At 42.0% G+C, this 15,021-nt stretch overlaps 1 protein-coding gene across 1 annotated transcript; it reads right to left on the bottom strand.

Annotated features, from left to right (window-relative positions):
* Positions 1 to 13,052: 13,052 nt before the first annotated feature.
* On the bottom strand, positions 13,053 to 14,393 carry LOC141248210 (uncharacterized). The gene has a single exon (XM_073669329.1). The coding sequence runs from the start codon at positions 14,391 to 14,393 to the stop codon at positions 13,053 to 13,055; it is 1,341 nt and encodes a 446-aa protein (XP_073525430.1).
* Positions 14,394 to 15,021: the final 628 nt, after the last annotated feature.

Here is a 15,021-nt window from a genome sequence, read left to right as displayed (position 1 = left end):
TCCGGGGAGCCAACTGTTATAGTTTGTTTCTCTTTGTGTTATCTTGGTGTGGACCTATCTTATGGTCCACACCCGCACTACTAATTCAGATTTGCTTGATTTCATTCCAGAGATAGAGCAGACGCATCTAAGCAATCTGCGATAATCTCTATAGAATCTAGTAATTGAATCAATGGCGGCCAGAACATTGCGAGAACTTACAGACCCTGATCTGACGCAACAACATCTAGGAGTGACGTTGCATGCCCTGAATGTCGGCGTTACTTTCGAACCTAAGACCGGTTTCATCAATTTTCTACCTAAATTTCATGGCTTGGTTGGGGAGGACCCGATCATGCATCTTAGTGAGTTCCACGACATATGCAGCTGCAGCAAGCCGAGTAACGTCACAGATGAGCAAATAAAGATGAGAGCTTTCGATCTCACGCTGAAAGATACCGCGCGCCAGTGGTATTACTTGCTGCCCACCGGGAGTATCAACACATGGGAGAAGCTTCACAAAGCCTTCCTCAACAAGTATTTCCCGTCCAAGAAGGCGGTTGCGCTGAAAAGGGCGATAGCTATGGTGGAACAGCAGGACGCTGAGACGCTATATGATTATGTTGAAAGGTTCGCAAGACTGTGTGCGAGCTGACCGTTTCACGGGTTTGAGGAGAAGGACTTGGTGACCCACCTCTATAATGGGTTACTAGACAACGAGAGGAGATTAGTAGATGTTGCGTGTAAGAAAATGAGCTAATGTTGTGAGCTCCGGAGAGCTAGGATGGAAAGACGAGATCGCTGAGTTGAAAAGCATGATAAAAAGTATCATCGGTGGAAGTCAACAACCATCAAGAGTATGTGGTATCTGCGAGGATGAGAGTCATTATACCGATGAATGCCCGCAACTACAAGACCTAACCATCGCTGAAGTGCATGCTATAAGAGGATTTGGGCCCTCCAGACATCGATATGAGAACAACTACAACCCGAGGAGCAACTACAACCAATACCGCACACCATATCAACAAAAACCGCATGAACCATCTATGGAGGAAATGTTAAAGTCCTTGTCCAAACAATTCGCAGCTCATGCCCAACCAACCGAGTCAAGCATCAGAAATCTCGAGAGACAATTTGGGCAATTACACGACGTCGTTTCCAACCTCACAAAAACCAAAGCCGAGAGAAACCCGAGAGAAAACATCAGCGCCGTAGAATTAAGAAGCGAGCGGAAACTCGAAGAGAAAGGAGGAGAAAAGATGCTGCAAAAAGAGGCCGAACAAAAGTCGCGACCGAGACAAGAAAGTCTCGACCGAGATTTTGACCCCGTGGAGAAGTCGCGATTGCGACCCGATTGTCTCGACCGAGATGACGGTGATTTGGGTTCCGAAAATTTTTTCCGAAAAATGTCTCGACCGCGACAATTTGTCTCGACCTCGACTCAGTCCCAGTTCGCCAGAAGCTTCAACATCTCGACCGCGACCTTGTGATCTCGACCGAGACTCTACTGCAGTACACGTTGAGGACGACTATGAAGACAGAGGTGATTTTAAGCTACGACAAGAGAACTATGTAAGGCCTAACTTCCCTCCGTTGTACGCCGAAAAACCACCGCACCCTTCCCAGAAGCCTTGAGGACACACGCAGACCTGCAAATGACAAAGAACTCTTCGAAATATTCAGTAAGTGTGAGGTAAACATCCCTTTGTTAAACCTCGTTAAAAGTGTTCCTCGTTATGCTAAATTCTTGAAGGAGCTCTGCACCATCAAGAGGAACCAGAAGTTAAAACGTAAGCAAAAGGTACAGGTGAGCGAAAGAGTGTCCGCAACCATTATGCAAAAGAGAGCAAAGAAGTGCTCAGACCCAGGGATGGTTAGTATCCCTTGCATTATCGGTGAGAAGAAGATTAGTAAGGCCATGCTAGATCTAGGAGCTTCTATTAATGTTATGCCATTCTCTTTATATGAATTGCTAGGATTAGGACCTTTATCTGATACAGGGATTGTGATCTAGCTAGCCGACAGGACAACGGTTCACCCGAAAGGGATAATCAAGGATGTCTTGGTGATGGTTGATAATTTAATATTTCCTGCTGATTTTTATGTACTAGATATGGGGCATGATAACCAAGCTGGGACTATCCTCCTGGGCAAACCATTCATGAGAACGGCCAATACTAAGTTAGATTACGCAAGTGGGGTGCTTACACTTGAGTTCGATGGAGATGTAGTTAGCTTTAACATATTTGAGGCTATGAAATACCCTACGAATGATGATTCTACTTTATCTATAGATTCGATTGACCCTATTGTGCAGGAAGTTTTTGATGTGTGTGGGATTGACTCACTTCAATCTGTTGTAGAAAATAGCATTGTAAGCTCTAAGGAGCATGACATTATATTATCTGCGGATGTGAATGAGGTCCTAGTTGAGTTTGATACTCAAGGATACTCTTTTGGCCGGTGGGCCCACGTTACTTACATTGCCGAGCGAGAAACCGCTCCCTTCGATTGTGCAGGCACCCACCATTGAGCTACAAGAGCTACCTCTGCACCTGAAGTATGTCTTTCTCGGCAAAGGAAGCACGTTGTCGGTCATCATCTCGAGTGCTCTCGGCCAGGAGCGGGAAGAAAGATTGGTGGAGGTCCTAAAGAGCAACATCACATTGCTAGGTTGGTCCACCGCTGATATCAAGGGAATAAGCCCTTCTACATGCATGCACAGGATCTTACTAGAGGAAGGAGCTAAGCCAAGCCGACAACCCCAGCGGAGATTAAACCCTCCCATGATGGAAGTAGTAAAGAAAGAGGTGCTGAAATTATTATCGGCCGATATGATCTATCCAATCTCGGATAGCCGGTGGCTCAGCCCGACTCAGGTGGTTAAGAAGAAAGGAGGGATTACCGTAGTGGAGAACGAGGCTGGTGAAATGGTGCCTTAAAGAACGCAGAATGGATGGCGTGTTTGCATCGACTACCGCAAGCTGAATGCGGTGACTCGTAAGGATCACTTTCCTCTCCCCTTTATCGATCAAATGCTAGAACGCCTTGCAGGTCGCGCATATTATTGTTTCCACGACGGATACTCGGGGTACTTCCAAGTGGCCATAGCACCGGAAGACCAGGAGAAGACTACGTTCACATGTCCTATTGGCACCTTCGCATACCGCAGAATGCCATTCGGACTTTGCAATGCACCAGGTACATTTCAGCGATGTATGGTAAGTATCTTCTCCCAGTATATTGAGAACTTTATTGAGGTGTTTATGGATGACTTTACAGTCCATGGTGATTCATTTGATGCTTGTTTGAATAATTTGAAACTTGTGCTACAAAGATGTGTAGAAACCAATTTAGTGTTAAATTCTGAAAAGTGTCATTTTATGGTGAATCATGGTATTGTTTTGGGTCACATTGTTTCCTCTAAAGGGGTTGAGGTCGATAAGGCGAAGATTGACGTAATTCAGTCTTTACCTTATCCTACTAATGTGCGCGATGTTCGTTCTTTTCTTGGCCATGCAGGGTTTTATCGTAGGTTTATAAAAGATTTTTCCAAGATCTCGACACCAATTTGTGAGTTTTTGAAGAAGGAGGTGGATTTTGCCTTCAACGACGATTTAAGCTTGCGTTTAATACCTTGAAATCACACCTCACTGCTGCGCCGATCATCAAGGCGCCGGATTGGTCTCTACCATTCGAGATCATGTGTGATGCTACCGATTATGCTGTGGGAGCTGTTTTAGGTCAGAAAGTGGGGAGAACAATGCACGTTATCTACTACGCGTCAATGACACTAAGTGGCGCCCAAAAGAACTACTCCACCACCGAGAAAGAGTTGCTAGCTGCGGTGTACGCCCTCGACAAATTCAGACAATATCTACTCGGGGTAAAGGTGATCATCCACACTGATCATGCAGCCATCCGCTATCTCATGACGAAGAAGGAATCAAAACCTAGACTCATCCGATGGGTCTTATTATTAAGTGAGTTCGACATAGAGATCCGGGATAAAAAGGGGTCCGAGAATTCCGTGGCTGACCATCTTAGTCGCCTGGTTCATGCTGGTGGTGATGAGGCGATACCGAGGCCGGGCGAATTTCCGACGAGTCCTTATGCCGAATCGACATTCTTCAGCCCAGACGATACGGATGTCTCGACCGCGACTTGAGTGTCTCGATCGCGATTTAGCCACGGCTGAAATGTCTCGATCACGACCCATTTCTCTCGATCACGATTTGGTCATGGGGGTAAAGTCTCCATCGCGACCCTCCCTTCTCGATCGCGACCCTTTCGCGGAAACAACCAGGTACGCCCCCGAAACTGAATTGCCCACCCTCCGCTCCTTCACGCCATGGTATGCATACATAGTGAACTACCTAGTTCGAGGGGAATTCCCTCCTGCCTGCACCAAAGCTCAGCGCGACAAAATCAAGAGTGAGGCGAAATACTATGTGTGGGATGACCCCTACTTATGGAAACATTGTGTGGACAAGGTAATTCGACGATGCCTCCCAGATAATGAGGTACAATCTGTCCTTTCTTTTTGTCATTCTTACGCATGTGGGGGGCATTTCGGGCCCAATAAGACTGCTAGTAAGGTACTTGACACAGGTTTCTTTTGGCCACACATCTTTCGGGATGCTTATGCTTTTTGTCAAACTTGTGATAGGTGCCAAAGGGTTGGGAAAATATCCCGAAGGAATGAAATGCCATAAACACCGTTAGTCTTTTGTGAGATTTTCGATGTTTGGGGGATAGACTCTATGGGATCTTTTCCTAAATCTAATGGGAATCTATATATATTACTTGCGGTGGATGTTTCCAAATGGGTGGAAGCAAAAGCCACCAAGATTGATGATTCAAAAGTAGTTGCAGGGTTCCTTAAAGAGAATATATTTGCTAGATTCGGAATCCCGAAAGCCCTTATCAGCGATCAGGGGACTCATTTCAAGAATAAGACGATCAGCGCTCTACTCAAGAAATACGGAGTGACCCAGCGAATCTCCACAGCGTATCACCCACAAAGTAATGGACAAGCCGAGGTCTCTAATCGGCAAATTAAGGGGGTGTTGGAAAAGACAGTTGTGCCAAACAGGAAAGACTGGAGTCTCCTCCTCGACGATGCACTATGGGCCTACCGCACCGCATACAAAACGCCCATTGGGATGTCCCAATACCGCTTGGTGTTTGGAAAGGCATGTCACCTACCGGTGGAGCTAGAGCATAGAGCATGGTGGGCAGTCCAGAAATGCAATATGGAGATAGATGAGGCTGGGGAGCATCGAAAATTGCAGCTACATGAGTTGGAGGAAATACGCCGCGAAGCGTATGAGAACGCGACAATATACAAGGAGAAACGAAAGCGTGGCATGAAAAACACATACTGCGCATGACTTTCAATGTGGGCGACAAGGTATTACTCTATAACTCGCGCCTTCAACTCGTTCCAGGTAAACTGCGGTCTAGATGGAGCGGGCCCTTTGTCATAGCCCAAGTCTTCCCTCATGGGGCGGTGGAGCTTTTTGATAAGAACAACAGCAACACCTTCAAGGTAGACGGCCAGCGGATAGAACCGTATCATGAAAGTTTCTCCGACGAGGTAATAGAAGAGGTAGCTCTTGAGGAGCCTGGTGCAGAAAACTAAGGAATGAGGTTACGTCGAGCCAAAGACATTAAACAAAGGCGCTGATCGGGAGGCACCCCGAGGGGATTTCTACTAACCTTAATCCCAATTGTTTGTTTTGTTGTTGTTAGCAGAAAGGAAGCCATTGGAGGAGTAAAACAGAAAAAAAATCTCCCGAAATCACTTAAGTTGCGATCGCGACTATAGGGTCTCAATCGAGAATTTGCCCCCGAGAAGAAGTCTCGACCGCGACTATAAATGTCTCGACCGAGACGACGGTACCTCACTTTGCGAAAAATTTCCGAAAAAGGTCTCGACCGCGACTTTATATCTCGACCGCGACAGGGGCGTCGACGCTGAGGAGCGATTGCGGTAATTCCCCTCTTCCCTATTTTTATGAGGTCCTCTTTTTGCTGCATTGAGGACAATGTGTTGTTCAAGTGTGGGGAGAGGAGTTACCGTACCGAGGAGGAGTTTTATGTGTTTTTTAGTTTTTCTTGCTATCTTTCTGCTGTTTTTTTTATGTTGTTTTGGATCAAGTCTTGAACAATGGCATTAGTTTTATTTTAAAAAAATAACGAAAAAAATTGAAAAAATACGGAAAAAAAATAAAATAAATAAAAACCTGGCAAGCAAAAATGGATAAAAAGGAAAAGGTTGGTGCCTGAAAAATTAAAATTAAAATAGAAAAGAAAAGTTCCTACACTTAGAATTTGGTGAAAACCCGAAAGGGCACCGGATTTACTTTGTTTTGTGATTATTTATTTGATTGCATATCTATTGGTGCAGGAGACATAAGAAGGGAGTTGAAGGATGTCTCGGGTTCTAGGATTCACAAGGGAGGGATAAGGAGTTAGTTTTGGTCTTTTATCTCTCTACTTATGAGCTTATTGTTATCCACACTTTGCATGCTTACCATTCCATTAGTTTATTTGTTTTGCTACATATTATCGGCTGTTGTGTTAGATTCTAGGATTAGATTTCTATTTCTTGGAGTTTGATGCATATTGTTGTGGTTGTACTATGCAGAATTTTTAAATTAGGATTGGTGGTTGTGAATTGTTGGATTGATCATATTATCTAGTGGTTTAGGACATTACTCGAAGAGGAGGAATAAGAAGTGTATAAGCGAGTGGGAGACTCGATTTTATCTTTATTATGTCATATTTATGTACCCTTACCCTTAGAGGAGATTAGGACTTCCACATGTTCTTAAAAGCACACCACTTGGTTCGATTTTACTATTGTATTGGAGTGGTGACATATTAAGGTGGAGAAATAAGGAGGGTTTTGGGTAGGACATCTCGGAGACATAAGGAGATAGATCGGAGTAGGTTAGTGCTTATTTACACTTGGAGTTTGAAGTATAGTTGCTAGCAGACTTTCTCTACACTTACTATAGACCTTTGTGCTTTTAGGAGGAGTGAGTTTTATTTTGCTTACTTGAGGACGAGCAAGGTTTAAGTGTCCGTTACACGAAACCTTAGCCTACTCGTTGGAGACCCTTCGGATTACTCTTTTACACGCGAGGCTTTTAACTTCTCCCTACCGCCACATGTCGGCCATTGACTGGACAATTTTTACCGTTCTACCCTGACTATAAAAGGGGCTCGATACTCCCTATTTCTTATTCTTTCCTCCCGCTCTTCTCTTACCTTCTCCAATTTTCTCCCTTTCCAACTGCTCACCTTCTTCGGCAATTCTCCTGCTTTTGGGCGACCACCCTAGTTGCGCTGGCTCGTTTTAGGCTCCGTGATGATTTCGTCGAACCTTCCTCCCCCTTGCTCGCTCCTCCATCCACTATGTCAAGTTAGTGCTCCGCCTCTATCTCCGGTCTTCTTCTGCATTTATTATTTTGTCATCGCTCCTTCTTCCTTTCCGGCACTTGATTCCGGCAAGGAGGGATTTTGGTGCGACGTGGTGAGGCGCCGGGAAGGGAAAAACCTCTTCCTTTTCCCTTCCGGCCGCCCCAAAAGGGGTTGTTCCTCCACCGCCTGCCACCGTTCGATCTACATCGCTCTCTCCCGATTCATCATTCGTTACTTCGAAACTGTCATTTCAAAAGGAAACCTTTTTCCTGTCACATCACTACCCCGTCGCTTCAACTTCTCCTATGTTTTTCGAGGCATAAACAAGGAAATTCTCTTTTTACCCCCGTCTTTTAAACTTCTTTTTCCTTTGGTTCGAGCGCCCGAGTTTTTTCTTGAGAGAGATAAATGTTGTTTTCCGCGAAAATCTCAGCTTTCGCTAAACCCTTCTTCGCGAGAAGCTACTATATTTATCATGCTCCTGAGAACTAACCCATACTTACTTTAGGCTCTAGTTCTTCAACCGATTCGTGCTCGACATCCTCATCTAGTGCCTCTTCGTCTAAAACGAATCACAAAGTCGCTCCGCTGCGTGTTGTGTTCGCACAAGGTGATGAGGCCTTAGCAGCCCTGGGACCAGGAGGTTCTACCCTCGCGCAACCACATATAATGATTCCGGATAGTTACAAAGGAACATGCCCTCCCGTAACGATTTACACAGGACGCATCTCAGGATACCGCCCAAAGGAACTAGGAAATGAATTTGCTGGGGGCCATACTGTCCTAACTCTTGAAGATCTCAAGAAGATTGCCAACCTTTACCCCTTTCCCAAAGGTACCATCTTGGCGCTTCCCGAGGAGCAGTGCAAGATGGCGTACAAATATAACGGTTGGTTCGCGATTAGTAAAAAGGCGTTGGAAGGTGGCTTTCGTCTTCCTTTACTTCCATGCACTACCACAAAAATGGCTTTTTAACCCGGGCATTTTTGGACATATAACCCGGATATAAGCAAAAACAGATCCGGTATTCAGCTCAAGGGTATAATAGGGTATATAATACGGACCAAAATCAATACGCCCGCGTTAAAAAAGTCTTTGAAAAGTTATTTTCAAAGGTTAGAATATAACTGGGATATTATTGATCACGCCCGCGTTAAAAACCCCTGAATTATACCACATAAACAGGTTGTATTAGACCGGATTCTAAAGTGGAATATCCGGTTTATTCATCAAATTGACCCCAAATTTTATTTTCACATCCGTGTTAAAATGTTTTGTACATCCGGGTGAAAAGGCCTATCCAATGTAATTTTTAAATAACTTAATAATCCGGATATTCTAAGATCCATGTTACATTCTAGTACTGAGTACGAAAATACCAGCTTATTTTTCCAATATTTCTCCCTGTAATTTATATATTTTCAAATTACCAAAAAACGTCTTTACTAACAAGCATGTCATTAGACATCCACAATACAACAATATTTGACAAAGTTTCATAATAGTACTATTATTCGAACTTTGTTGATTAAACAAAGAGCGATAAACTACTTAAAACCACTAGAAGTCTAAAACTTCGGTGCTCTTCTGCTACCTTCAGATTCATCTTCTCCAAGAATTTAGCTTTTCACCTATTAAATCAGTAAGAAAAGAGAAATTAACTTATAATCTTTTATATGAAAATAATGTAAGAACTAGAACTAGGATAAGACTAGAGCCACTAATGTTTATGAATTGTATGGGCTCAAGCGAGCACTAGTATACCGATTATAAAACCGCTAATGTCTATGAATTTCAAATGCAAGCCACAAGAAGAGAAACAGTGAACAAGGTCAAACACAACCAGCCATAAAAGTATAAAACAACTACATACTTCCCAACTAAGATAAAAAAGAAGGGGGTAAAAAAAATTGGATAAAAGGAAGGGGAATCACATTTGATGCACCGCAAAAGGTTCACTCTAGTAACCACAAAATTCACTCTCTGAGTAAAAACTGAGATTTATATAACCCATTTCTAACTCTTACCAAATGTGTAAGTGACAACTTTCTATGACGGAGTGAACGACCACCTATAATCCCGTCCATGTTCATGAAGTTATCAAGCAAAAGAGCTTCTCTCTATTGCTTTTTCAACAACTTCTGTTTCCCTTGTGGCCAAAAAAAATGCCAAATTAAGATTTGTAAGAAAGTTATGATGGATAGAGAAATCACAAGCGAAAAAAATTAACTGATAATGAATTGGAAGACTTTATACATAACGAAATTCTACATTCCAATAACTCTGAACAAAACAAAAGCATAAAAATTCAAATTCCTCAAACAGCACAGAGCTTTCAGTAATTAGCAAGAATCCATTCCACATACTTTCAGTAATAAGCAGTAAATGGAACTTACAAAGACATCTTGAAATTCATCCAAGTCAGTTGCCACGGTCTCCCATTGGTATATATTACTAGGAAGAACATTGGAACCCTTTATCCTAGTTTTTTTTTTAAAATTACTTTCCTAATCTCTCTATATAATCTGTGACCAATTATAGAATCATCCTCGTACCTGCATCAGCAACAATAAAGGGCTGAAATCATAAAGAAATATTAATATAACAAAAAAGAAGACACAAATGATCATAACAATTCTTAACAGTTGGAACTCTTAGAAAAAGAGCTCAGAAATTAAAAAAAAAAAGAAGAAGAAGAAGAAGAAGATAATTCGTCACTCATCAGTTTCTGTACCAGTAGGAAATGCCACTTAATATAATATCAGAATCCATCCGGGAGGATCTGTAGTCATTTGTAAAGACAGAGTTATCACTTAGAGTTAAAGAAGTGTCCAGCATATTAGCAAGTTTATAATGGTGGTGGTGGAAAACCAACTATTTCTAATGCAAGCTTGAACATTAGCATACATCATATATACCGGTGAGAGCTTTATCCCTTACAAAAGGTTGAAATTTCTGAGTCTAGGACATGATTTCGTCAGCTTCTTGGCTCTGATCTTTGACAGGGCCACGCACACGCAATTTTGGAAGTGCAATTGCCTACAAAAAGGACCTGAATAAGAAGTAGAGACTATGAATGACCTGTATATACCCAGATGCAAAATTAGATACAATTATCAGAATGTTAGCTCTTCAATCAGGGTCAATATCAAGAAATTCTCCAGTAGAGATCAATATCAAGAAATTGGATCAAGTTCTCTCTTCTATCAGGATCAGACCCTTCAACTATACTTAAACCATCACAGAAAGCAAGCAAATGCTGAATATCAACAAACACTAACAGCCTCCAAAGAAACCCTAATACAAGAAACCCTTAAACTCAATGTCATCATGGGCTTTTCAAATTTACAAGAAAGCAAAATAACCTCCAAATCATCTGCTCAGCAGAGATATTACCTTGAAGAGGCACTTCAACCTGAAGTATGATACAAAAAATGTAAGTTACAGATAGAAAAACCTGCAATATGCGCAGAATGTCTAAATATTAAGCACGGAAAATGCTTATAGAAACTAAATATATTTTTCTTCCCTTAGCAGCATGCATTTAAGTAGATATCATTTACACTAAAGACAACTATATTCCCTTACATTTACATACAATGTATGCAATATGAATTCGCAATAGCACAAGCAGATTGTCTGACATCCAAAAACAGAGTTGCTACAATAGGGGAGAAGCCATAAAGAATTGCTCTGATTTGGTGTTGTTCTTCTTTGTAGACCTTGTTCCTTGTTTGGAACTGCAATAGCAATGCCACCAAGCATTATTACGGTGGAAAAGCAAGAGTCATGGTAGGAGAATTTGGAAACATATAGTATAGGGCCATATGCATTAATTTCCACTAGCATTGAAATCATTCTTGTAACATAAAGAATAATGATCAAAGTTGGAAAATCTATTATAAAAAAACTCCAAAGTTTCACAGGCGGTCAGGCACATGAAACTGATAACCATGACTAGTTATAAGGATTGTATAAAACACCAAATTGAGCCATTTATTTTGGCATATCCTGTGAGGATCAGTTATTATGTGTTTTTCCTTTTTTCTTATAACTAAGTTTCCCGTTCACTTATTAACTGCAAGCCATATATCTGCCTAGTTGCTTAGTGTAGATGGTTAAAAAAAACACTAGGAGACACCAAAGCGATCAATCTGTCCCAATTAGTATCACAGTTCCCATAAGCTATAAGGATATTAAACTAATCCAATCCAGAAATGGTTTCATATTCTAGTGCGTGATGACATTCCATTGAAGATAAATCAGATAAGAAGCGTGAAAAAGGCAGCGACCCACAGGCAGTAGAACACACCTACAAAAGACTATCTCACAAACATAATTCTATGACACCAAGAAGATAAACAAGATATTAACTTGAGTGTCTCAAGCAAATTGCAACATATAAATCCAGCAACGGACTATTACATCTAAATAATACAGATTCTAGTTAAATATTAAGATCAACTATTGGAATTTGGATCATAGTCGAGACTCTCCCACTGCATTCTCCTATACCACAAAAACAAGCAAAAAGATCCACAAAAAACTACTTGTGAAATGCTTAACACAATAATCTACTACAATTGGGGAAAATGTATAAATTAGGGTTTCAATGCATAGCTGCTCGTCAAAATACGAAAATTGCCATTAAAACAGCGAAAAGAAATAAGAAATCAAATGATTCTGAGAGAGATTGAACCTCCTTGGAGTGGTGGAGGCACTCGAGATAGTCCTCGCTGAGGAGAGCGCAATCCTTTGTCTTCTTACATTGAGACATACAGTTGCTGAAGTCGATCCAGAAATCGTAGCATCTCCCTTATTTCCATTGATTCCCCATCCGGAAGCCATTTCTCTATCTCTCCTTCTCGCCTGCTGTCAAAATTTCTTTTCCCCAGCCTCTAAGGGGACTGACCTCTGTATCCAGTAGCGTCGAAACTCGGAGATGGCAGCGCGAGAGCGACGGGAGGACGAAGAAACTCGAAGGTGGCATCGAGAGAGCTCGGAGATGGAGAGCGAGGCCAACGGGAAGAGGGAAAAACTCGAAGGTGGCAGCGTCAGGGCTCGGAGTCGGAGATGGCATCGCGAGGGCGGATTGTACGATGTTTGTCTCTCAGGAAAGTTAGAAGGGTTAGAAGAAAAGGAAAAAAAGGGAATGTTTTTCCACCGATAGCATACATACCGGATATTTATTGTTTAGACTATCCACATCCGTGCCTTACAATGCTTAGACACGGATGTCCTTTTTGGGACGATGCCTAGGCATCGTTCCCGTGTCACCCAGTGGGTGGCACGATGTCTAGGCATCGTGCCCCCACATATATTTTTTTTTAATTTTTTAATATTAAATAATACATTGGTTAATTTATTAATTTTAATTTTTAATATAGTGTTATGTTGTTAATTTAATTATTATATATTTTATTAAATAAAATTATAATATTAAAATAGTTTTAAATAACGAAATCGAAATTTGAACTGCGACAAACAAACATGTTACACTATGGGAATTACATAACATACTAGATTACAACAACAAAAGTAAAGACGTTAACTCGGACGGAAACGAGTTAATTAAACAACAAACATAAACGCATCGATCTTAAAGCAAACATGACACACGATTACTGAAGCTCCGACAATCAACGTAACCTCCAAATATGTTGCATCAGGTCCGAAGTGAGTCTCTCATGCGTGTTGACGCTGTGCATTTGACGGTGCATATTCATGTAATCATCGAGAGAGTTTATTATAGAACTCGCCCTTCTGATACGAATTCCATCATTCAGATCCCCAACACTTTCCCTGGTGTCTTGTTCGAACTCCATTCTCACGCTTTCCATCTCGCTGTCGTAGTTTCTGTAAGTGTGGCGCTCATCCTCCACTATCATATTGTGCAGTGTGATGCAGCAATCCATGATCTTCCGGAGTGTTGATCTGTTATGGGCAAGAGCCGGATTGCGTATTATTGCAAACCTTGCTTGCAAAACACCAAATGCACGCTCCACATCTTTCCTACAAGACTCTTGCAGCTGAGAGAACTTCGACTCCATATGAGTTATCGGATTTGCGATCGCGCTCACAAACGTAGCCCACGATGGATAGATGCCATCAGTTAAGTAGTACGGCATGGTGTACTGATGACCATTAACAGTATATTCGACCTGAGGTGTCGTGCCGTTGAGAAGATCTTCGAACACCGGCGAACGCTGCACAATTGATATGTCATTGAATTTCCCCGAAACCCCAAAGAAAGAATGCCATATCCACGTGTCTTGGGTCGCCACAGCTTCTAAAACAAGGGTCGGTGTTTTGCTTTTCCCTTGGAATTGACCGTGCCACGCCGTTGGACAATTCTTCCATGTCCAATGCATGCAGTCAATACTCCCTAGCATTCCCGGAAAACCTCTTGCACCGTTGATAGCTAGAATTCGTCGTACATCATCTTCATTGGCCCTCCTCATGTAGGTTGCACCAAACTCCGCAAACACGGCATCACAGAAACGCGACAAACATTCCAAAGCCGTACTTTCCCCCATGCGGCAATACTCATCAACCGCGTCGGCACAACAACCATAAGCTAGCATGCGAATGGCTGCGGTGCATTTTTGGAGCGTGGATAACCCCGGGCGGCCAACAGCATCTAGCTTGCGCACAAAGTAATCATCTTGGTTCAACACCCCGACAACTACTCGTTCGAACAAGGGCTTCCTCATTCGGTATCTGCGTCGGAACTTATCTGCATAGGTCGCTGCGGGACCGAAGTAATCTCGTTCCAGTAGCAATGCACGGTCGACCCTCTCTCTGTTAATTACTTTACGCTTCTTCCTTGAATTTCTTTGTGGTGCTTGTTGTTGTTGTACTTGTTGTTGTTGGACGAGCTGCATCATACGAGGTATAGTGGACCGTACATAACTACTAACTTGGTCGAGGAGATCGTCAGAGGATGAAGAGCTTGATGAAGAGCTTGATGTAGTAGACATGGTTGTGTTTAGTTATGAAATAAAATAATGTTGGTGTGTCAAGAATGAGTTGCAGTATGCAATGAGTGAAGGTTGGTGTATGAAAATTGAGTTTCATCTTTGCTTTATATATAAGTGGCTCATATTTTTGGCTCGGAATTTGAATTTGAAATCGAATTCAAATTTAAATTTGAAATCGGCGCTAACTTCAAATTCAAATTCAAATTCAAATTCGGAGTGAAAGCCAGAGTTGAAGAGTTGCAGCTTTTCAGAATTGCAGTGCTTCAGAGTTACAGTGTTGCAGAGTTGAAGATTTTAAAATTCAAATACAATTTCAATTTCATTACAAACATGCTAAGACAAACCATTCATAGTTCACAAATTAAAAAGAGATTACAGACAATTCACACTTCGGAAAGGAAAACAAACACACTAAAACAACACAAACACAGTTAAAGAGTTAACAATCACACTTAAACAAGCACCAAACTTCATTGGTCCAACTCTAACTCTGCAGCCAGTTTATCCGCATAAGCTCTTTGCTGGGCATTGAGGTTGGGGTAGTTGTTCCAGAGTTCCATCAGCTGTGTCCTCTTTCGCATGTTTATTTCTTCCATCTGAATCTTCAACTCCTCCTTTCTCAAGGCGA

This window comes from Phyllobates terribilis, unplaced genomic scaffold, assembly GCF_046119375.1.
Source record: "Phyllobates terribilis strain yellow unplaced genomic scaffold, ASM4611937v1 Scaffold_3592__1_contigs__length_74582, whole genome shotgun sequence".
Lineage (NCBI taxonomy): Eukaryota > Metazoa > Chordata > Amphibia > Anura > Dendrobatidae > Phyllobates > Phyllobates terribilis.
Note: the sequence above shows the minus strand (reverse complement) of the source record. Positions and strands in the feature narration are given on the sequence as shown.